At 38.8% G+C, this 26,219-nt stretch overlaps 1 protein-coding gene across 9 annotated transcripts in view; it reads right to left on the bottom strand.

Annotated features, from left to right (window-relative positions):
- LOC121290366 (POU domain, class 2, transcription factor 1-like) overlaps window positions 1-26,219 on the bottom strand; it is a 260,691-nt gene that overhangs the window by 166,811 nt on the left and 67,661 nt on the right. For 6 of the 9 annotated variants that reach the window (XR_005945788.1, XM_041210745.1, XM_041210749.1 and 3 more), the window contains exons 2-4: window positions 14,992-15,057; window positions 6,082-6,182; window positions 4,183-4,221 (exon numbers count right to left, since the gene is read on the bottom strand). Coding sequence is in view for 8 of the 9 variants with exons in the window: in XM_041210745.1 (XP_041066679.1) it covers window positions 4,183-4,221; window positions 6,082-6,182; window positions 14,992-15,057 (206 nt within the window). In the remaining variant the exon portion in view is untranslated. The remainder of the gene's footprint in view (window positions 1-4,182; window positions 4,222-6,081; window positions 6,183-14,991; window positions 15,058-26,219) is intronic. The other 3 variants (XM_041210746.1, XM_041210750.1, XM_041210748.1) reach the window with 2 other exon arrangements.

Genomic DNA, 26,219 nt, shown 5'->3' with positions numbered 1-26,219 from the left:
TTGAAGACTGCTCGCAATCCATTCTGCCACTAGTCACCTCCACATTCTCTGACCTTATTCATTAGTCTATTATGGGGCACCTTAATGAAGGCTTTTTGAAAATCCAGATAAAATATATCTACAGCATTACCATTGACACTCACTATCACCTGCTCAAAAAATTCAATAATTTAAATAATACTTTCCCTTTTGAAATGCATTCTGATGCACTCAATATATTTCTCATTTCCAGATGTTCTTCTATTCTCTCGTATAGTAGAGTTCCATTTTTTTTTTACTTCCAATGTTAAGAGGATTGGTTTATAATTCCTTGGACACAGTAGCAGTACTGAAATCTTACTGGACTTCGATCAGATAGCAATATTTCCTTAAGGATTTAATGTTCATTGGAGGAGAAAAATGTGTTTGGCATGAGAAAGAAACTGCTTCTTAAGACATTTTTACTAATGTTAGGGATTTGGAAATTCTATTTGTGGTCACAAGAGTTAGAAATGCCAAGGATGCATATAGATCATAAAGGAATAAGAGCAGGAATAGGCCACACGACCTCTCAAGCCTGCTTCATCATTTGTGGCTGAACTTCAACATCAACTCCACTTCTTCACCCTTTCCCCAAATCCCTTGATTTCCTTAGTGCCCAAAATTACATTGATCTGTCTTGAATTTACTCATTGTCTTGAACACCCACAGCCCCCTGGGATAAAGAATTTTAAAGTATTCACAATGGAATAAACGTGAGCCATCAAAAGGCAACAAAGTGAACATGTATGGAGATCAGGTCAAGATAGAATATCACCGAAAGATCAGATAGGGCCAGCAAGATTTACAATCAAGTTCAGTTCATCCCTTTGCATAAAGTTAGCAAGAAAAATTAACAGATACGATTTGGTACAGCCAACTAAATTATTTTCTAGTCAATCTTAATTGATTAGAAGAAACCTTCCTTAGCTTGGTGAATACAGGATGATCCAAAGAGCTAAATTTGACATCATACTTTAAACCACAGAAATGCAAGATAAATTCCAGTATATTTCATACATTGGTTCTGGGAACTGCAACATTGCAATTCCAATTTTTCAGCTAAACACCCCGATCAGTGTACATTTGCGTCCTTAAGAAACTAAGTTTCTTCAGAGTTTGCGCCAAAAACACACTAATTATTGCTTCAGTTGAACTTCTCCTAGCATAGACTCTATCCCATCAATTTAAACTCAAAAGAATATTCATCACGTAAGTTCACTGATCTGCAAAGGAGAAATCAAACTCCAAAACATTTATTCATCTACTCACTTCTACTACTTAAGTTGAAATCAGAATGATCACTCATGGTTAGATTGATGGTGGTGGTGACACTGTGATAGGCAGAAACCATCTTTGTAAACCTGCTAACAATCAAGAACAGTCCTGAAATAGTTAAGAATATAGCACTGAAATAGTCTTTAAGAAAGTTCTTCAATGGTGGCATGGGGATAGGAGACTGTTTAGACACGTGGTTAATTTGTTTCTTCCAAGAAAAAACAATGTCCTGTTGGGGCTTAATGTAAATTGAGATGAGCTTATCAAAAACTTGGTCAAAGAGTTAAGTTTTAGGGATGGTCTTAAAGGAAAGAGAGGTGCAGAAAGACAAAGAGATTAATAGAAGGATCATTAGAGTTTAGGAGATAGTCAGCTGAAGACACAGTGGCCAACTGTGGGGAAGAGAGTGAGGTATGCACAGGATTTCAAAGTTGAAGATTGGAGAGATAGGGAGGATTGAGGTCATGGAGGGATTTGAACACTAGTTTGAGGATTTTAAGATTGAAATGTTGGTAGACCAGGAGCCAGAGTACGTCAGCAGGCACAGAGGTGTGGGTTAGGATTCGGACAGCAGAGGTGGGATGAGCTCAAATTATGAAGGGTGTCAAATGGGAGGCCAGCCAGGACAGCACTGGAATAGTCAAGTCGGGAGGTATCAGCAATAGATAATCTGAAGCGGAGATGTTATGGAGGTAGAAGTAAGCAGTTTCCATGATGATGGGGATATATGAACATACAAACAAGGAGCAGGAGTAGGCCATTCGGCCCCTCGAGCCTGCTCTGCTATCCAACAAGATCATGGCTGATCTGATACTAACCTCAAATCTGCATCCAGCCTACCCTCAATAACCTAACACCCCCTTGCTAACCAAGAATCTATCCACCTGTGCCTTAAAAATATTCAAAGGCTCTGCTTCCACTGCCTTTTCCATAAGACCATAAGACATAGGGGCAGACATTAGGCCATTCGGCCCATCGGGTCTGCTCCACCATTCAATCATGGCTGATAAGTTTTTCAACCCCATTGTCCCACCTTCGCCCCGTAACCTTTGATCCCCTTACCAATCAAGAACCTATCTATCGCGGTTTTAAATACACGTAATGACCTGGCTTCCACAGCTTTCTGTGGCAATGAATTCCATAGATTCACCACTCTCTGGCTAAAGAAGTTTCTCCTCATCTCTGTTCTAAAAGGTCAAGAGAGCTCCAAAGACCCACGGCATCCCTAAGAAAAAAATTTATTCATCTCCGTTTTAAATAGGCGGCTCTTATTTTTAGACAGTGATCCCTAGTTCTGGATTCTCTTACAAGAGGAAACATCCTCTCCACATCCACCCTGTCAAGTCCCCTCAGGATCTTATATGTTTCAATCAAGTCACCTCTTACTCTTCTAAGCTAATATGGGGTTGGAAGCTTAGCTCAGGGTCAAATAGGATGTCAGGTCGTGAACAGAATGAATCAGCCTGAGACAGTGGCCAGGAATCGGCAGCAGCTTCATGGAACTGCTGAACAAGGCGTTTCCTTTCCAGCTGTATATTCCTGATTAATCCAATGGAGTTTAGTATTCTACAGCATTACTGAATGCATTTTAAATCTAGGGAATTTGTTTGTCTGTAGACTGTACCAATTCAAACTAGATTTTTATGCATTGTTTGGTGAAAATAAAATTAGTCACATTTTATGAAAAATATTTAATTTATCGTTTCCTGAAGGAGACAACAGCAGCAGTTCTCAGCCAGGCAATGAAATGGATTTCATGTTCACAACAATAATTGCAAAATGAAGAAACAAAGAATACATGTTTGGTTGCCTTTTAAGAAAAACACCAAGTGATAATAAAGTATTTTCTCTTGGTAAAGAGAAAAAGGTAACTCATCTATTTGGGCATTTGACATTTGGAAACTTGGGAACAGCCCATTTGCTAGACTCGAATCAGTAGAGGAATGGGAGGGGGAAATAAGCAAGATACCGACTGTTTTAGTCCACAATTGAAAGGCGCTTCCAATATTTAATATGCAATTACCATGACAAATGCTCAAAATAATGGAATATTTTCCATTTGCAACTATTATAGTTACCAATCGCTAGTTCATGTTATCCACTAAAGCTCTTGATTTGGTGTAAAATACACAAGAGTTTTTAACTGAATAGTACCCTTGAAAACATTCACAACTAGGCATGTCATAGTATATTGGCATAATCATGGGTTGTGATATTTGCATCCTGTACAGCTAGAACAGATACAACCTAAGGAGAATAACTGAAAAACACAGGATCTACCCGCTTGGCAACAAACTTCACCAAATTCTCCTGACTTGCACTAAAGTAGAGGCAGTTAGCCTCTGTATAAGCCTTCACTCAAGGCTCACGATAGTTTGATTATATTTTTTAAAAATCTACTAACAAACCGTACATGAGAAGATCATCAAACAGGAATGGGTTACAATCAGGTAACGAATCTCATGGCCAGTTTGAAACTTAAAACACAGTATACACAAGAAAGCTTTCAGCAAAATCAAGCTTAGGTTTGTTATTGACACATTTATAAACAGGAGTGTTTCCTCCCCATCCTCCTGCCTGGAAAGAATTTCTAAAAGTCAATCTTCAGTACTAATGTTTGGGTTTAAAGGTGCATTGGCACAAGCAACACACTGGATGTATTATTTGTTCTGAAATGCCTTTTAGCTGCCAGTATATTTTAGGGAGTTAAGCACCAAGAACATTCAAAATGTAATATTCTTCTATTAAGAATTTTTGCAAAATAAATTTCCAGCAGAAAAAAAAAGTAAATTGAGATGCCTCATAAGCCTTGCCAAGTCTGAACAAGCAATAGTGCACATGGCCGCAATAATAACCTCAATAAATATTATAGGTGTGAAAACTCACATATAAGCATCTGTTCGTCACATCTGACATGTAGTTAACCTAAGGTGACAAGAAAATGACAGTACAGTATATATGTGTACATGAAAAAACATTTTGCTAAGATGACAAGATGGAAGGAGCTGACAAAAAAGGGTGACAGCTAAAAAGAAATGGGCCCTTGAAAATTAGAAATAAAACAAAATAAGCAATAGGGAAGTGACAAACAAGCAAACAGTGTGCAAGTTACAAGGAACGTTTTCATTAACGTAAGCCGTGTAGCACGCACAGGTTGCAGCAAAGTAAAAATCGCCCCATGTAAAAGGTCCTTCACCTTTACACATATAAACCACTAGCTCTCTCTATTCTCTGTTAAGGCTGCAATTTCCGCAATCATTGGGGCAATGAGAATTTTTTGATGCTAAAATGGCAAAAGGTTTTATTTTTCTCAAGTGCACTGGGAATGTTTGTGTCAGGGATCTCTGGAGGTCATTGAAGTCTAATACTGAATCTGATCTATGGATGACCACAAAATGTTACAAACATGAACATTTTAAAACTGCTGCTCAAAGAAAACAAGACCTCCATATTTTTCAGGTCACAAAACAGAACTTTCTACCAAGCTAAAACAGTCCTTTATTTGAATAAGTACAATTTATAAGCCAACTATAAAAAGGAGCAATCATAAAGCTAGTGGAATGTACTGTTGAAGTGGTCCATTCTGGACAAACTGTGTAATCGTATCCAAAACATGAAGGAGGCACTTATGCACAATGTAATTTAACATTATAATACTAAAAAAGTTGCACATACACAAAGCAAATCACTTCTCCATATAAAATAGCCAAAACATTCATGCCATTTCATTTTGCATCAACAAATAATTTCAAGTGTGTCCCAATAATCTGCTCACTTATTTCTTCATCAGGCACTATAACAAATTATGTACATACAGCAGAGCCCAGAGAATACTGATCGATCATTCAGCACCATTTGATTCCTGCGACACATTAGATAATACAAAATAACTTACTTGAGGAGAAGGTGGTAAGTCTGCAAAAGCTCAAATGCTAACTTGGAATAAAACTGGTGCACTATATCCTAGATTTGTGGGGCTTTTTCTAAAAAAATCATGCAATCCTAACTAAAACAACACACAATGATCACCTGATCATTTTTGTAAAACACCATGGTCTGGCGTTTCCCACCAGGGACAAAAATCAACAAACTGAATCCAGAATGCTCCAGACACCGCACTAGTTTTGCCAAGGTGAAGTTATGCCCATGTTTCCACGTCATGAGCATCAACTTGTATCCAAATCTACGTTGTATCCACATAATCAAGCACCATAATTAAACAGAGTTAATTTGTGACTGCAACAAGGGCAATGAGGCCTCAAGATGCCAGGCTGGAATTGCCAGGAAATGAGTCATTGTTCAAATGTTTTTAAATAATTTATGATTTCTGCAGCAGGAGGGAAAACTTGTGACTCAGTTGACTGCTGGATCAAGTGATTAACATTGAATTCACGTGATCATGGGTATCTGTGCACCTGAGAATCTGGTCGTAATGTGCTAAACCCCACTGAATGAGCACAACTGGCAGAAATTCAACTGTCTGACCTGGAAGTGTGATCAGTTTTGTGGACTGGGATGGGCTAAGATCAAGAGAATGTTGAATTAGTATAAAAGGTTGCAGATACTTGGGTGTAAAGTAGGGTAATGGGCACAAATCACTTGCATTTAAATTCTTAAATCTTTTGCATTATATGATTTGATTCTGTCCAGGTTAAACTGTTACCTGGGCAGAAGTAATGCAGGAACCCCAGCTCTGCGATCTCACTGAAATCCAGTTTTCTTAAATAAGGGAAGAAAATATGAATTGCAACACAAATTATTTTTTCTAGTTGTAGCATGTTATACCTGGTGCAGCTGTCCCAGTAAGGCCTGAGCCTGTGCTGTTGTGAGTGGGCCTCCTGTTGGGATGGGCTGCCGCTGGAAATCCAGTCCATTTGTTTGGGCACCTGGAGGAGGAAGACCAAAACACAAACACAAAGAGAGAGAAAAAATATTAACAGAAGGGGGCTGAACAAGTGGTTTCCAAGCCAAAGTAACTGCTAGCCATTATCCAACATAGGTGTCATATTTTCTTTACAGTTCGGGACCAGCCATGGTCTTTGCCATAAAAATACAGTGCCCTTCCCACCTAAACTATTACAATAACCACAATTACATGGTACAGTCATGACATCCCTTCATCCAATTACTCTTTGTACTTCTTAAAAAGTGATAATTATAAATGGACTAACCTGAGCTGTATTCAGATGACAGACTGTACAACTTTATAAATTGCCTTAAAACAATGTTGCTACTGACAAAACACAAATGAGCTGTTTTGATGAAAGGTTATTGACCTGAAAGGTTAACTCTGTTTTTCTCTCCAAAGATGCTGCCTGACCTGAGTATTTCCAGCATTTTCTGTTTTTATTTCAAATTTCCAGCACCTGCAGTATTTAACTTTTGCAAGACAGAAATGTGAATGGTCATGAGCAAAACAAGCACAAACTGTTCAAACAAATACCTCATATTTTGGTGATCAATTAAGCAAAAATGTTTTTTTATGTATTTTTTCTATGCTATTGTCCTTCATAGTGATTCAGTAGTTCATGCTATCCTGTTTCATTTTCTTTCCTCTACTTTCACATTTCATGTAACAATCCCAGATCAAGAGGGTATGCAAACACCCAAACATCTATCAATAAACATTTTAACATTTGATGGAATAGAAACAGAGATGTTAGGACAAATCCGTATCACATTACTCCAAAGCATGGTACACTGCAGCACTGATGTACTATTTCACTATTTTGTCATTTGTGTACTTGTACAGCAATGTACCTTCAGCTATTAAGTTAAGGTGTCAAAACATATCAGTGCAGGACACTCAAGATTTTTTTGTGTGTTACAACAGAAGCACACATTTCTCATAGCCACCTGAATTACTCATATTTTTTATTTTCCTCCATATCCCCTCAACTTCTTTGAGAGAGGGAGTAAACAGAATTTTCCTCTTCCAACCGCATAGTTTCTTCTGCCTTATCTTCTCCTTCACTAGCTCATCTTGTCTACAAAAAATATTCAAATCTGTACAGAGTGCAGGACATTCACTTAAAAAATTTTTTTTAGAAACAATGATTCAGGACAAAATTAACAGTCATTTGGGCAAGTGCAGGTTAATTAAGGAAAGTATGGATTTGTTAAAGGTAAACTGCGTTTAACTAACATGCTTGAGTTTTTTGATGAGGTAACAGCAAGAGTTGGTGAGGGTAATGCCATTGATATGGTGTACATGGACTTCCAAAAGGAATTTCATAAATTGCCACACTACAGACATGTGAGCAAAGTTAGAACTCATGAAAGAAAAGGTACAGTAGCAAAATGGATATGAAATTGGCTGAGTGACAGGAACTAGAGAATAGTGGTGAACAGTTGTTTTTCGGACTGGAAGAAGGTTTATGGGGGTGTTCTCCAGGGATTGGTTTCAGGACTCCTGCTCTTCCTGATATATATTAATAATCAGCCTTTGATGTACAGTGCATAATTTCAAAATTTGTGGACAATACAAAAACAGATTGAGGGGATAGTTAATAAAGCTTACAGGATTCTGGGCTTTATAAATAGGAGTATAGAGTACAAAAGCAAGGATAAACCTGTATAAAACATTAGTTCTGAAGTATTGCTTCCAGTCTGGGTACAGAAAAGGTTCATGAGAATTGTTACAGGGGTGAAGAACTTCAGTTACGTAGATAGATTGGAGAAGCTGGGACTAGGTGAAACGCCCTTGCAGAAAGCCAGAATGGACATGATGGGCTAAATGACCATCAATGCTATAACCATTTTATGACTCCATGATAAAAACTTGGTTCAATCTTTATGCTTTTCCTTCCTGCAGCAAATAGAGTCTTGCACATCAGTTCAGCCAAAGTAAATTGTTGATGTATGTTAATTTCCTCTGATTTATTAGGATTTCTCTTTAATCTTCAATGGATGCTCGTTGAAAAAAGGTTCCACAGTTATGATTGGAAATGCACTGAATTGAGGCTGATGGCCAAAAAGACATTCCTCAAGGTCACACAGATCTTAAAACTTACAGTTATAAAATAAAGTAGAACCAATTAAAATTATGCTTTAGCACAATACAGTGACAGATTTCTTAACCATTGGAGTAAACGGATTTAAGTTAGGATACTACCTTAGATCTGGAAATCTAGACTTATGGACACTTGACCAGGGAAAATCATGCACCATGATGCCCAAAATGTCAACTGAAAAGAATCCACTTTGCGATCTGATGAGTTGAACAATACTCATGATATGTATAGGATAACAACTGAATCCCTAGTTTTACTTTTGAAAAACATGACTACTAGGCTGTTTCTTTCCAAAATCTTTATAAAAATTGTAATCTCTACAAACTTGCCAAAAACTTCCATCTCGCTGCAGTTAATATATTTTAAAACTAAAATCATTACATTTCAGCTTCAACATCCAGCAATTTAAAGTAATTAATCTTCATTGTTGTCCTTCACCTTGGTTTGCAGAAAACAACAATGAAATAATTTGAAAAGAGGCCCTCAAATTACCATATACAAACTTATTTTTCTCAATTATTTGCTAAAGGGAGAGTTTACATTTACCACATGCCTGAAGAACTGAACTGCTTATCTGTCATAATAAAAGGTATTTCTGATTAATAACTGAAGAGGAGCCCCAAAATCACATACCATTTGCTATTGTGAATGCACTGCTTCTCTCAACTGCATGCTTCAATCCACAATAGCAATAGCTCCCTCTGTTACTCTGTTGACAGGAGTAATCACTATGCAATGAAACAGCTGATCTCGGAAACTCAAAAGCTCAATCGCATACTTCATTAATCTAATGATGGAACTGTCATAGACTCAAGAAAGGTGGGCAAAAATGCAATTCCAGTTCCAATCATGATCAGTCACCTCCACAATCCCAGCAGCTTCTGCTTCGCTGACGTCAGTCAAGTCGCCAACTTTAAAATCAATACAGAGTCTGCAAAATAAATTGGTTGGCTGTGCCAATGAGCCAAATACATGCTGAATGCAAACTGCAATAATATTTAACACTGTACACCAATACCTTTGGATTGTTACCGAACCTAAGCCAATAATCCAGAGAACACCAAGTTCAAATCACACCATGTGGCAGTTTGTGAATTTGAATTAAAAGCTGGTATCAGCAGAAGTGACCATGAAGTGGCCCAATTGCCTTAAAAGCCTAACTGGTCCAGTAATTGTTCTTTTGGGAAGGAAATCTGCCATCCTTACTTAATCCAGCCTCACACCAATGTTGTTGACTCTTAAACGCCCTCCAAAGTGACCTAGCAGGGCACATAGTTGTTACAAAGAAGAACAAGTGAAGAGGGCACTCAGTTGAGCATCCCTCCACCACACTGTGTTAATTCAACATTATTAATTATATAGCTCTTCCTTGAGGCTGCCTTTTCCTGCCTGGTTGATGCTCTACAACTACAAAGCTGGAAAAGGAAATCTTTTTATTAAGAGCTTCCATTTCACAAGCCAATTCACATTCAACAACCTGCTCTGAAACAGCTGTGAAAATGTGAGCAGAGTTGTCAAATTCTACCACAGCAGCTAAGACAATTCACAACATACTAAAGCAATCAACAACATTCTAAATCAAACAACCCAAACACTGCATTATAAAATAAAATCAATTCACCCCATCTCTCAATGTTAACAGGCATTCAAAAAATTCCAGGATCCGGAGCCGCATCTTCGCCAAAAACTAATCAGTTCTTCCTTGAAGCATATCCTATCTGCGTACCAAGTTTTGTTGAAATCTGTGCATTAGTTTTTGTGATATATTGTTTACAGACAGACAGACAAACACAAGGCCAAAAACATGGGATGGAAGTAATAAAACACTGCAAGCTACGTGGCTGCAACTTATAATTTAAATAAAACACAGGCACACCATGCTGAGTTGACCTGCAAACTCCTCCACACTAACATCTCAGGGCTGATGCTAAAGTTGGGAGAGCTGTCCACCAGACTAGTCAAGCAACAGTCATACTTAATAGGATCATAACACCATCCAATGGCTTAGATGTTTCCATCACCATCCCTGGGTACGTCCTACCACACCAGTGATAAGAAGCCCCAGTAAAATTGAAAGCAATGGAAATCAGGGAGGAAACCCTCCAGTGACTGAAATTACATTGAGCGCAACCCAAGATAATTGTGATTATTGGAGGCCTATCATCTTATCCATCATCTTATCCCCAGGTCTTCACTGCAGGAGTTCCTCAGGATGGAATCCTAGGCCCAACCCATCTTCAGCTGCCTCAATAACATTTCTTTCTTCATAAAATCAGGTCATACCGTCAAATGATCACTGATAATTGCAGTGTTCAGCTCCATTCACAATTCCTCAAATAATGAAGCTATCGATGCCCATATAAGGACCTGGATGATATCTAGGCTTAGCTGATATGATACCACTAAAGCAACACAAATGTCAGCCAATGCCCATTTGCAAAAAGGAAGTTCAACCAGCTCACAGTGACATTTTCATACACCACTCTTTTGTTATCTCTGGGTCAATACCTACCAGCAATGTGGGAGCACCTTCGCTACATGGACTGCTTCAGATCAAAGTGGCTTGGGAAGCTAGGGATGAGCAATAAATCCTGGTATTGCTATCAATACACATATCCCAGAATGATTTTTTTAAAGTACGAAACAACATTGTCTAAACATATTTTTGAAGATTAATATGAAAGGTGTGTTACAAATTTAATACTGTATATCCAATGTTAAATACATTTATTTTTTCATGTATGATGTCTTCTAATCATATTCTTTTAACACTAAAATTCCTTTTGTTTGTCAGCTCAACTCAGATAAGAAGTCAGTAAGAAAGTGTTAAAAAAAACTTGAAATTCTGAAGGGGCAGTCTTAGAAAGCAAATAAAAATATGCACTTGGAATTTATGGACAAAGGACTAGAGGGAAATACCGGCACAACAGAGTTGGTACAGGGATTATTTTGTGTTGGTCAATAATGCTGAACTCAAGGACCTATTAGACACAACCTGGTTCAAGGACAGTGGCAGTTGGGGAGTTTGGCAAAGGTAGCAAAACTATCACAAATAGTCCTAAGGCGACCTTCATGGAGGGCAGAAACTTCTCAGTGAGAAGGACCTTACTGTTGTGTATCAGATTAACCAAAAAGAAAGTCAAACTAGAAGAATATAGCTATCTGATTAAGGTCTAGCCCACATCAACTGTAGATAAATTGAGCTGCAATTTACAAAATATTCACAAGAATATTCCAGCATACTTCACCTCATCAAGTTCAGAAAATCCTATAGATTTCACTCTGAAGCAAACTCAATACTGTGAGCCTCATCCTAAATTTCACACCAACATATTGTCACATTGTAAATGAAAGCCTGATCAGGAAAACTTTCAATATTTCAGGTATTATATCATGATAAAATCATAAGATATAGGAAGAGTGGGCCTTTGGACCCCTTGACCCTGTTCCACCATTCAATAAGATCATGGTTGATCTGATTGTGGCCTTCACTCTACTTTACAGCCTGCTCCCCCCAACTGCCCCTAGCCCCTCCCATAACCCTTCATTCCCTCGTCAATTAAAAATCTATTGAACTCAGCCTTGAATATATTCAATGATCCAGTCTCCACTGTTCTTTGTGGAAGAGAATTCCAAAGTTTAACAGCCCTCAGAGAAAAATTCCTCATCTCAATCTTAAATGAGGCACCCCTTATTTTTTTTAACTTTGCCCCCTAGGTTCTAGATTTCCCCACAGGGGAAACATCCACCCAGTCAAGTCCCCTCAGAATCTTATATGCTTCAATAAGATCACCTTTCCTTTTTCTATCCCCAGTGTATACAGGCCCTACCTGTTGAACCTTTCCTGTTGAGAAGTTGAGGCCTGGGACAGATCAGCCACTACCTTATTCAATAGCGGGGCAGGCTGGAGGGCCGAACGGCCTACTCCTACTCCTATTTCTTATGTTCATAAGAAAACCCCTTCATTCCAGAATCAGCCGAGTGAACATTCTCTGAACTGCTTCCAATGTAATCATATCCATCCTTAAGTAAGGTGGCCAAAATTGTACACAGTACTCCAGATGCAGTCCAAGGCTCTGTACAGCTGTAGCAACACTGCCCTAATTTTATACTCCATTCACCTTGCAATAAAGGCCAATCACTTGCTGTACCTGCATTTCAGCTTTTCGTGATTCATGTACTAGGATACCCAGATCCCTCTGTAACACAGAATTTTGCAATCATTCTCCATTTAAATAATATTCTGCTTTTCTATTCTTTCTACCAAAATGGACAAGCTTACATTTTCCCACATTATATATCCCACCTGCCAACTTTTTGCACACTCACTTAACCTATCTAGATCCCTTTGCAGATTCTTTGGGCAGGATCTTCTGTTCTGGAGTCTAAGTTTGGTGGCGGGCGCAGAAGTGATTTCTGGTGGGGGGACCTTGGGCTGTTCAGCTTATTAAATATTCACCCGTGAAGAGCTTGCCAATTCACACAGCGAGCAAAGACAGAAAGTCGCCGTCCTTGCCATTACCTCATGGGGTTGAAGGTTTGGGCACCATGTGGAAAGGGCACCTGCACTTCCTGCAGTATCACTTCCACCTTTGCCCAGCCACTGCTCCAGCCTTCTCATTAACCCTTTATCCGTTCCTTGGTCATCCACCATGCAACTTGCACTGCCACCACCTGGTCTCAAGCATAGACTAGCATTTACAATCACTCCCCAAAGAGGGCAATGCAGTGGCAACTCACCACTAATCATTTAAGAAGTCACCTCACCAAATGTACAACACTTATGAGCAACCATAAAAGTGAACATTCTAATTTCTCGCTGATGGTGATCTTAATTTGGAGGGGGAACTTAATTCTAGCAAGTTGGCCTTCTAAGGAGCATACATGACATGCTAATGAATGCAAAAGAACTTCCCGACATTGTTGTGCTGGCAGCTTGACTCGCCTTTAGTCTGCCTTTAAAGTCCCAAGAACTTAATTGCTAAAGTTCATCATGCCATTGGGAAACTGATTTTTGGCCTCACGCCAAATTAAGTTCCCCCGCCTGCCAAGCCTCATGCTGCTGTCAGGGCCAGAAGATTCCGCCTTCTGCATCCTTACCATAACTTGCTTTCCTGCCATCGGCAAATTTAGCTACCATACATTTAGTCCTTTTACCAAGTCACTAACATAGTTTGTAAGTATACAATGCCTCAGCACTAATCTCAGTGGCACTCCACTAGTTACAGTTTGCCAACTTGAAAATGACCCTTTATCCCAACTCCCTGCTTTTTGTTAACCAACCAATCCTCTAGCCACTCTAATATGTTACCCTCAACACCATGAACACTTATCTTCCCTCTTCATTTTATCGAAAGTCTTTTGGGTATCCAAATACACTACTAGTTCCCCGAAGTACTCTAATAAATTAGTCAAACACAATTCCCTTTCACAACCATGTTGACTCTGCCTGACTGTAAAATGCTTTTCTAAATGTTCTGTTATTACCACCTTAATAATGGATTGTAGCATTTTCCTTAAGATAAATGTTAGGTTAACTGGCCTAAAGCTCGCTTTTGGTTTCCCTCCTTTCTTGAAAAGAGATGTTTGCAATTCTCCAATCTCCTGGGGCCTTTCCAGAATCCACAAAATTTTGGAAGGTTACATCCAATACCTCTCTAGGGTGCTGGCCATCTGGTCTAGGGGACTTGTCAGTTTTTAGTCCCAAAAGATTTTCCCGGTGTCTTTTCCCTAGTAATTGTGATTGTTTTTTTTTATTCATTCATGGGATGTGGGTGTCACTGGTTGGGCCAGCATTTACTGCCCATCCCTGTGGATCTGGGGTCACATATAGGCCAGACCAGGTAAGGACAGCAGATTTCCTCCCCTAAAGGGCATTGGTGAACCAGATGGATTTTTATGACAATTGACAATGGTTTCATGGTCATTGTTAGACTTCTAATTCCAGTTTTTTTTATTGAATTCAAATTTCACCATCTTCTGTAGTGGGGTTCAAAACTGGGTCCCCAGAGCATTACCCTGGGTATCTGGACCACTAGTCCAGTGACAATACCACTACGCCACCACCACCCCACTATTTTAAGTTCCTCACTCCCTGTTACCTCTTGATTTCCTCTTGGGATGTTTTTGTGTCTTCTGTGAAGACAGCCAAAATATCTTTTCAATGCTTCCGCCTTGCTTCCCATTATTAATTCCCAATCTCAACCTCTAAGGGACCAACGCTCACTTTAGTTACTCTTTTCCTTTTTACATACTTGTAGAAACTCTGTCCGTTTTTATATTTCTAACTAATTTTCTTTCAAAATCTAACTTTGTTCTCATTAAGGTTTTTAGTCATTCTTTGCTAGTTTCTAAAAATTTGTCCAATCTTCAGGTCTACCAACAATCTTCACAGAATTGTACGTGTTTTCTTTCAATTAGATAATTTTAATTTCCTTAGTTAGCCACAGATGGTGCATCCTTCTCAGATTCTTCTTTTTCAATAAAATATAGAGAGAAAGTTATAAAAAGTTGTATGTGCTATATTTTTGTATTTAGTTGGAACTCCATATTCAGAGTCTTTTGTACAAACTTCAATTTCAAACCAAAAAAGTGAATTTTACATGACAGGAAGCATGCATTATTTTCCAAGAGCTCTGTGAAAATCACTGCGCCAAAACAATTACAAGAACAGAGTTCCAACCTGTGCTCCCTTCACTGCCATCCAAGGAAGGCTTGATAGACTCTGACGGATTGCTCATTCTCGATTCTGTACAAAACAGAAAAGAGGAAGGAAAAAAGAAAAACAATTCATATCAGTTACTCATAACACAACTTTTCTTCTTTCCCCAGTTACCTATATCAATGAGGAGGAAGGCAGCTAATTGGGATAATATCAATTAAATGCTAAGAAATAAACCATTCTACTGAGCACCAAATGTATGAGCTTTATTATTGAAGAAATAGTAAATGGATGGGTAAGTTATAATATTTTCCACTTAACAAAATTTATGGTAGAAAACTTGAGAACTCTTTACATTTAGTGTTCCTGTAATTTGAATGACAAAATAGCAACACCCATCCACACTACATTGCTTAAACCTGCTCAAATAGCCCAAAGACAGAATCACAGTGGGTCTATGATCCTGTCATCGGATAAAAAAGCCAGTTTTAGTAATGTCAGCGATGGAGGTATTGCATAGCCATCACTCTTTCATGAGCTGAACATACTAAAGTAAAAAGTACTTCCAGTATGGCAAGTTCTTTTCACAAGTGATTCTCTCTTACCATTCTTCCTACAGTGTATATATAGTTGTTAAAGGTACAACCAAATTTATCTGTTTTGATATTTTGAGTAAAAGTTCAACTATTCATCATGAACAAAATAGATATTTTAGCAAGAGAAATCAAATAAAAGATATCTCCTCCTTGAGCTCTGTCTTCTTACATCACATGGGTTGTTCATTCTTGACATCTTTTATAAAAGTTTTCCATTACATCAGTCTTCTTTTCAACCAGATACAACAATTAGAGCACAAGTAAACCTTGAACAAGGATTTCAAACTTTAACAATACAACTGGTTTCATTTTTTAAAACCAGACCAGAGATTGGCTTAAGCACTTATGCAAACATAAAAATATATACATCATATTGCTGAAGAAAGAGACATGTTTAAGCTTTTTGTCTTGCACTCATTAGGACATTTTGCAAGAATACCAAGAAGAAAACAACAATTCATACTGCTTGTTAGAGAGTGCTGATTGGTTGGCAAGTGGTGTTGCCATGGAGACTACACCAGTGATGGTGACTGACAGTTAATTGATAACCATCGTTTGTAATTTAAACCAGGCAGTTTGATGCTAATTGGTCAAGGCATTGCCCTGAGGAATGAGTCAGCGAATGGCTGTCGCTTATTTTGTTTAGATGAAACAGGCGCAATGTGTGTACATGTTCTTCCTATCTGCAAAGAACAGGGCCCTGTGTATCAATATATGTAGCTCTAAGTACATGTAAATGTGCCACAATGCAAGCCCAACTAACAATCTTAAATTGGTTGTCAGCGTAATTCTTTAGCACACAGGATTATTTAGCAAAATGTTGTCCAATTGCGGAATCACATCTATTGATCGACACTGCATTTGAGATTTGCAAGCACGAGCTGGTTGGATGCAGTCTGTACCCTGCCCGTTGCGAACAACGGCTGGGACATGCTGTTTGATACAATCTGGCAGTCTTTGGGACGTACGGCCTACATACACCTAGCATCACACTGGCACTGAAAGTCATATACCACATCACTCATTTGTGAGATAGGCAGAATATCTTTTTGGCTTGATGGCAACATCCTGTTAGTAGCAAATACCACTCATGTTGCTACAACATGAGTGGTATTCACCACTAATAGGATACTGCCATCAAGCCAAAAAGATATTCTGCCTATCACACAAATGAGTGATGTGGTATATGAATTTCAGTGCCAGTGTGATGCTAGGTATGTAGGCCGTATGTCCCAAAGACTGGCGGATCGTATCAAACAGCATGTCCCAGCCACTGTCCGCAACAGGCAGGGTACAGGCCACACCCAACCAGCCCATGCTTGCAAAATTCAAAACTGTTTTTTTTTATGTATTCACTCACAGGATGTGGGCTTTGCTGGCTGGCCCAGCATTTATTACCCATCCCTGGCTGCCCTTGAGAAGGTGGTGGTGAGTTGCCTTCTTGAACCGCTGCAGTCCATGTGGTGTAGGTACACCCACAATGCTCTTAGGAAGGGAGTTCCAGGATTTTGATCCAGTGTCCAACAGTAGATGCAATTCTGCTAAATAATACACTGACAACCAATTTAAGATGGTCAGTCAGGCTCGCAGTGCAGCACATTTACATACACTTGGAAGCTACATATACTGATAAACAGGGCCCTGTTATTTGCAGACAGAAAGAGCATGCACACACATTGCGCTTGTTTCAGCTCAACAAAATAATTGACAGCCATTCGCTGACCCATTCCTCAGGGCAATGCTTTGACCAATCAGGGTAAAGCTGTCTGGTTTAAATTTAGAACAATGTTTAGCAGTTAACTCTCAGTCACCATCACTGGTGCATTCCCCATGGCAACACCACTTGCCAACCAACCAGCAATCTCTTCACATACATATAACTTGTTGTCTTCTCCTTATATTGACATTCTTGTGAAATGTCCTGATGAGCGCAAGACGAAAAGCTTAGATATATCTCTTTTTCAGCAATACTCGGGGTCAGACTACCAAATGACTATTTATATACAGCATGGTACTGAAAATCACTCCAAAACACAGGAATTACACTTCCTCCAATCCAAGCAGTATTAAAATTTGCCTAGGGGTGTAGAATTCCGGATATGACAAAGGTAGGAGAGGTACAGTTAAAGCTTTTACAGGTCTTATTCAGTAAAATGCATCATTGCAAAAAGGCAAACCAATTCCTTAAAGTGTTCCTAAGTCTCAGTGGCTGGTTTATGGGAAAAACCAAACCAGTCTCATCTGCTCAGTAAGTCCAAAATACATAAAGTTGCATGAAGAAATCACCCATGAATCAGGAAGAGGAGGTTAACCTTGCTTGAGAAAAATAACTGCTAAGTTTCTAAATGCAAAAAAATCTGAAAAGCAAGGATTACTAGGTTACTTAGTAGCCATTAGTATGATTCTACTCCGCTTCTTATTTCCAAGAAAACAAGGACATAGCATACTGAGACAGAAACGGCACAGAAACTTCTTCCAAAAGGAGAAATGTTTGTGCAAAATCATGGTTCTGCTCTCTGCACCTAGAACATGGATCAGACTGTGATAGTTCAGGATGTTAAGTTAAATGTACAACTTCTCCAACTATGAACATGCAGGGTTTCATGAGGGCCGCCAGTCTTTTCAGGTAACTCAACAGGTCGAAGCTTAAAAAAGTCATTTTACTGTATAGTTAATTGATCGTCAAAACATACTCATCAATGGGAGAAAAGGCTGATGTACCCTGGAATATCAGCACTTAAATCAGACATCTAATAATTAGAAGAAGTGAATTTGTGACAAAACAGGTGTACTGAAGTCAGAGGAAATCATACAGTCACAGAATGGTTACAACACAAAAGGCGATGATTCGGCCCAACAAAGAGAAACGCAGCTTGCCCCATTCTCCCAACATTTCCATTTAGCCCTGCATTTTTATCTTCAGGTGCTTAACGAATTCCCTTTTGGAAGCCACGAATGAATCTGCCTCCACCACCCTCTCAAGAAGTTCATTTCAGATCCTAACCACTCGCTGCCTAAAATGTTTGTTCTTTAATACATTTACTAATCATTTTAAATTTATGTCCCCAGGTTCTCTACCCTTCTACCAATGGGAATAAATTCTTTCTATCTGCTTTGTCCAGATCCTCATGATTTTGAGCACCTCTATCAAATCTCCTATTTTCTTCTCTAAAGAGAACAACCTCAGCTTCTCCATTCTATCCACGTAACTGAAGTCCCTGATCCATACACACCCAAATCCAGGTCATGAATTTAGATCAAGAAAAGCAGTGGTCCTTGTACTACCAATACCTGACGAACTTCCTTCAGTTCAAAAGCTAACCTTTTGCCACTGCTCTGTTTCCTGTCATTCAGCCAACTTTGCGCCCATATTGTCACTGTACTGACTTTATTCCTTGGCTTGAACTTTGCAGGCAAGCCTATTATGTGGCACTTTATTAAACGCCTTTTGATAAAGTCCATATCAGCCACATTAGTCTCAGCAACCCTCTCTGTTGCCTCAACAAAAAGCTCCATCTAGTTGGTCAGATACAATTTGCCTTTAACAAATCCATGAAGTATTTCCTTACTTAATCTACACATATCCAAGCGAAAACTAATTTTGTCCCAATGTTACGGTTTCTAAAAACCTTTCCTCCAATGAGGTTAAACTAACTAGTCTATAGTGCTGGGTTTACCCTTACACTTTTTTTTTAAACAAGGGTGCAACACTTGCAATTCTTTCGTCCTTGACATCAACCTCTAAAGAGGATTGGAACATTATGGTCAGTACCTCTGCAATTTCTACCCTTATTTCTCTCAGCATCCTCAGATGCATTCCATTTGGTCCAGGTGACTTATCAACTTTACTTATAGACAGCCTTCTAATATTTCCTCTTAATCAACTTTTAGCTCATCCAGTATCTCAACTACCTCATTCAATATGACTCCAGTAGCATCTTGTTCCTTTTCGCATCTCATATGTACATTCCCTTTTTGGTCCTTACCCCTCTGCTTACTACATTTTTATATCCATATGCTTATCGAAAACTTATGAATTCCCCTTTATGCAAGCTGTTATTCTCTTCTCATATTCTTTGTCTCTCTTATTTCCTTTTTCGCTACCCCTCTGAACTTTTTTTTTTTAAGGCTGGTTCTCAGTTCTAATTATCAACCTGACATCTATCATAAACACCCTTTTTCTGCTTTATCTTACTCTCTCTCTCTCTTTCATTATCCATAGAGCTCTGGCTGTGTTTGCTTTACCTTTTTCCCTAATGGAAATGTATCACAACTGTATCCAAACCATCTTCTCTTTCAAGGCAGCCCATTGTCCAATTACAGTATTGTCTACCAATCTTTTTCCAATTTAGTCAGATCAGGTCTATTAACAACCCAGTGAAATTGACTCGCTTACAACTAAGTATTTTTATTCCAGATTGCTCCATGTCCGTTTCCATAGCTAATTTAAACATTATGATACTATGATCACTATTTCCTAAATGCTCCCCTATTGACCTACTTGACCACCTCACTCTTCATTAGCAGATCTAGCAATGCCTCATTCCTTGTTGGTCCAGAAACACACTGCTCAAGAAAACTCTCCTGAACACAATTCAGAAATTCTTCCCCCTCTCTGCCCTTTGCACCAATTATCCTAATACAGTCTGTGAAGCTAATAAAGTCCCTCACTATTCTATAGTTTCTCCACCTGTCTGTTATCTCCCTGCAAATTTCCCCCTCTACACCATCCCTACTAGTTGGCAGCTAATAGAATACACTAGGTAGTATAACATCTCACCTCTACTGTTTCTTAACATTAACCTATAGATTAGGTCCTTGGTTCCTCTATAACATCCTCTCTCTCAGGCACTGTAATAGTCTCCTTAATCAATTCTGTCACCTTATCTCCAACTTTCCTTTCCTATCCTTCCTGTACACCTTGTATCCAGGATTATTAAGTAACAATTCCTGTCTTAATTTTCAACCACGTCTCCATTATTGCCACATCATATCCCCATGTGCCTACTTGCACTTGCAGCTTCCCAACTTTATTGGCTATGCTTCATGTGTTTATATACATGTACTGCAAATCTAAATGAGATCTTACTGTATTCCTTTTTACCATGACCCCATTTAATACCTTACTATTTCTTACATGAGTGCTTTCTGTCTCTCCAAGTCCTACGTACTCCTTGTTTCTTCGTTCTAATGCTATATCCTGGTTTAAACCTTCTCCCACAGCACTCACAAACTATCCCAGCTCTGTTGAGGTGCAACCCAACTGGATTATACTGGTCCTACCTCTTGCAGAACCAGTCCCAAATGTTCTAGAGATCTAAAGCTCTCCCTCCTGCATCATATCTCTAGCCACATGTTTATTTGCACTATCCTCCCATTTCTATACTCACTAGTGTGTGGCACCAGAAGTAGTCTACTACCTTTGAGGTATGCCATCTCATGACCTCAAGAGTTTTATTACCCTGTTGTAATAAAATTATCAAGGATTAAGACTTTTGCATATTAATTAGTACGAGTTACTTAGTTTCAATATAAAATGCAACATGAATGGATACAATAGCCAAACAGAAATACCTGCGATTAATGAGTCTTTTATTTAACCTGCTACATACTTTTTATTTGTTTACCAGGTTTGTTTTGGTTTTCTATGTCTGAGGAACATCACCACTCGGAAATAAACATGTACCATTTCAGCACTATGATTTGAGAACAACAATAGTATGTGAATATTATATTCATATTTTATATCTAAGAACTGTAAACAACACCAAATATAACTAAAGATTTTATTCTGCTAAATCTTAATTCTGTATGTATAGACTATTTTGAGTTGTAAACACTAGTTGTTATTGGGTAAGTGGCAGTGAAACCAATTTAAGGTGGGGAATTAAGAGTACCACAGCAGAAGTTTGGAATGTCCACAACACTAAAATGCACTAGTTCCAGTGCAATGTGTCTATAGTGTATAACACCAAACTCTCCAAGGTCAGCTACAACACTAATTAGATCAGAGTAAAACTGATTCCATTCAATAAAATAATTAATGCAAACTTATTTGCTGCTTCAAAGTAAACGTTTCCACTGCTTGTACAAGCCATTTCCATGACTTCTCTGTGTGAGGTTACCAGTTTAGCATAGAATTGAAACCAGGTTCACCATCCTAAAATGATTTCATAAAAATATGTATTAGCAGCAGAGAACAAGGTCCCAAAATTCAAAACATAAGTGTGTAAACCTCCACATCACCCAGTGCATGCAGCCAGACTCCAAAGACTGCAACCAAAATATTGCTATGAACACTAACAAATCTTCTAAATTATCCATTATAAAAATGAAATTGCTCCACAAACCCAGAACTGATAAATTCAGGATATTGCACTTTGCAAATTAAACTCCCATTGAGAACTGCAAATTTTACCTCAATAGTCAACATTGTGGAATCCTGAAACCTTCAGGTCAGACTTTACACAGTAGCAATTTCTAACCTTTATAGATTACGGATTGACAAAAGCTTTGAAACTCCGTAAAAACAATGGGATCATAAGAATATAAGAAATAGATGGAGAAAGCCATTTGGCCCCTTGAGCCTGCTCGACCATTCAATAAGATCATGGTGATCTAATCGTGGCCTCAACTCCATTTTCCTGTCCAGCCCCATAATCTCTTGTAGATTAAAAATTTGTATAACTCAGCCTTGAACATATTCAATAGTTTCCACTACTCTCTGGGTGAGAGAATGCCAAAGATTCACAACTCTCAGAGAAAATCATCCTCAACTCCAGTTTAAATTGGATATCCCTTAATCTGAAACTATGCCTTCTAGTTCTAGATTGCCCTCGTGGGAAATATCTACCCTGCCACGCCTCCTCAGAAGTAGAAATTTTTCAACAAATCTCCTCTCATTCTTCTAAATTCCAGAGTATAGGTCCAACCTGCTCAATCTTTCCTCATAAGATAATCCCTTCATCCCAGGAATCAACCTAGTGAACCCTTCTCTAAACTAAGTATATCCCTCCCTAAATAAGGAGACCAAAACCAAGCTCTAGGTATGAGCTCACCAACACCCAGTAGTGTTGTAGCAAGACTTCTACGCTTCTATACTCCATTCCCATTGCAATTAATGCCAACATTCCATTTGCCTTCTTAATTACTTACTGTACTACCACACTAACTTCTTGTGATTCATGTATAAGAACACTAGGCCTCTGTATCACAGCATTCTGTAGTCTCTCTCCATTCAAATAATATTCTGTGTTTCTATTCTCAAAGTGGACAACCTTATATTTTCATATATTAAAATTTTTCTGCCAAATTTTTGCCCCCTCACATAACCTACCTATCCTTTTGCAGACTCTGTGTCCTCCTCACAACTTTCTCCCCTATCACATCATCTGCATATCTGGCTACAATACACTTCATCAAAATAATTAATATAGATTGTAAATAGTTGAGGCCCCAGCATTGATCCCTGTGACAGTCTACTAGTTAGCAGCTTGCCAAAGGGAAATTTACTTATGTATCATGAGTCTCTATTTCTGTTAGTTAGCCAGTCCTCTATCCATGCTAAAATAATATGCTCTTCTCTTTTATGTGGTACCTTATCGAATGCTTTTTGGAAATTAAAATACACAACATCTACTGGTTCCTAGTGGTGCATGCTCATTACATGCTCAAAGAGCTTTAATAGATTTGCTAAATGTTCTTTCCCTTTCCTAAAACCATATGGACACTGCTTAATTGTATTATGATTTATAAATGTATTGCTACTACTTCCTTAATAATGGATTCCAGCATTTTCCCCAATGACAGATGTTAAGACTAACTGGCCTCTCACTTCCTGCTTTCTGTCTCCCTCCTTTCTTGAATAAGGACATTACATTTGTGGTTTTCCAATCTGCTGGGACCTTGCTAGAACCTAGAGAATTTTGGAAGACTACAACTAATGCATCCACTATCTCTGCAGCTACTTCTTTTAAAGCCCTAGGATGCAGGCCATCAGGTCCAGGGGACTTGTCAGCCTTTAATCCCTTGTACTTTTTAAACTAGTCATTGTGATTATTTTAAGTTTCTCCCTCCCTTTTGCCTCTTGACTTTCAACTATTCTTTTATTGTTTTCTAACATGACAACAGATACAAAATACTTGTTCAAAGTCTGTTATTTCTTTGTCTCTCATTATTAATTCCCCAGTTTCTAAGAGACCAAAGTTTACTTTAGGTAGTCTCTTCCTTTTTACATACTTGTAGAAGCTGTTACTGTCTGATTTCATATTTCTTGCTAGTTACTCATATTCTAAGATTCATGGTAAAGACTATTGTTTAAATAGCAAGTTTATTTTTATCTTGTTCATGGGATGTGGACAACACCGGTAAGGCCAGCATTTGTTGCTGATCCACTTTCTTAAACCGCTGCAGTTCTTATGGTGTAGGTACACCAACAATGCTATCAGGGAGGGGGTTACAAGATTTTGATCCAGTGACATTGAAGGAATGATGGCAATATGGAGTCAGGATGGTTTTTGGCTTAAAAGGGGGACTTGCAGATGGTGATGTTCCCATCTGCAAGCTGACATTGTTCTTTCAGGAGGCAGAGGCTTCTAGGGTTTTGTTAAGGCAGCCTTGGAGAGTTGCTGCGGTGCATCATGTAGATGATAAACACTGCTGCTACTGCGCACTATTGGTGGAAGGAGTGAATTTTTAAGGTGGTGGGTGGGGCACCAATCAAGCAAGCTGCTTTGCCCCGGAATCGGGCTTTTTGAATGCTGTTGGAGCTGCAATCATTCAGACAAGTGGGAAGTACTCCATCACTATCCTGACTTGCGAATTGTCGATGTGGACAGGCTTTGGGGAGTCAGGAGCTAAGTTACTTAGCACATAATTTGAAGCCTCTGACCTGCTTTTGTAGTCACAGTATTTATAAGGCTGGTCCAGTTAAGTTTCTGGTCAATGGTAACCACCTCCCCCTCCGACCACCACTGCCCCTCCACCCCCCAACAACACCCTCCTTCCCCGACACTCATTTGATTGCCCAGTGAACATCCCACTTTGACCTTCTAATGAAGGGGAGGTCACTGATGAAGCAGCTGAAGATGGTCAAGCCGAGGACACCACACTGAGGAACTCCTACAGCCATGTCCTGGGGCTGAGGTGATCGGCCTCCACAACCATCTTCCTTTGTGCTACGAATGACTCCAACCAGTAGAAATTCCAACTCCAATGATTCCCTCTGACTTCAAATTTACTGGGCTCCTTGCTGTCATGCTGTCTTGATGTCAAGAGCAGTTACCTCAACTTCACTGTTCAAGAGCATGATGTTATTTAGGCCAAATTGCATTGCTTAAAAGACAAAAAACATAATGGAGCCCATGAAGCCTTCATCAGTTCCTCCTTCTAAAAGTTTCAGAAACCATTTATATATAGCAGCTATGACAAAACAAAGAATCTGTTTGCATCGTGGAACAAGTTTGAATTATAGACACAGACCTATTGAGATCACTTCTTCCAGCCTCTGCCCCACATACAAAGAAAATAACAATTACAAACAAATAGAACAAAGGGCTGCTCCTTTCAAATTGTTGTAAACACTGTAAAAGTATAAATTATATTCAGTAAATGCATGCACCTACTTTCTAGCTAACACACATCTCAATTTACTGCTAACTCAAAAGCACCCAGTCAGTTGAAAATATTCAAATTTACTAATGAAAAATTAAGTGCTTGATCTATTGTACTGAGAGTGACTTCTTAGACAGAGAGTGGACAAGAGCAAGGTTGATTAAAAAATAGCCACTTGTGGCAAATTAGAATCCAGATGTGGTTAATAGTATCTCAATAGCATTGCTGTGAGTTAACAAAAAAAAGAGTAAGACACCTTGGGCATGTGATCTCAATTCTCATTTGCATAATGTTTGCGTGAGCACTTCTACCATTTTACCATCAACTGCATAAAAAGGTTAGAGAAAAGGCATTGTATGCGAACGTTTTTGATTGTTGCTTATTTATTTCCTTGCGTACTGAATGGTGATATAAGTATGTATACATGTGAAGTACATTCACCTCTATATGGTGAGTGTATAAAGAAAGCTTTTGTTAGTAAAATGCATGCATGCAGCTAAAATAGTGCTGTGGAAGCAATACCTGCTGTTAGTCTGCATTATCGATTGGTCAACACTGCTCTAAGGCTACAAAGTGAAATTGCTCTGCAATCTCGAAATGAATGTTTGGGTCTTAATTTAAAATACTTATACATACTGAGAGATCACTTAGTTTAATTGGTATTTGGTTACAGACCCACAAAGAATGTGCTGGGCAGTTTTACTTTGCAGCTGAGAAGCATCTTAAAATTGCTTTATTTTTGTAAAAAAACATAGGAACAGAGCAAATAAAAGCATGAGAAGCCATTCAGTCCCTCCAGCCTGCTCCACTATTCAACTAGGTCATGGCTGATCTTCTACCTCAATGTCATTTTTCCGTAATATCCCTATATCCTTTGATGTCTTTAATATCTGGAAACCAATCAATTTCTGCATTGAACATATTCAATGACTGAACCTCCACAGCCCTTTGGATTACAGAATTCCAAAGATTCACCACTCCAAGTGAAAAATTCCTCAGCTCAGTCCACAATTGCCTTTCCCTTCTTCTGAGACAGTCTTC

Source organism: Carcharodon carcharias, chromosome 18 (genome assembly GCF_017639515.1).
Source record: "Carcharodon carcharias isolate sCarCar2 chromosome 18, sCarCar2.pri, whole genome shotgun sequence".
NCBI lineage: Eukaryota > Metazoa > Chordata > Chondrichthyes > Lamniformes > Lamnidae > Carcharodon > Carcharodon carcharias.
Note: the sequence above shows the minus strand (reverse complement) of the source record. Positions and strands in the feature narration are given on the sequence as shown.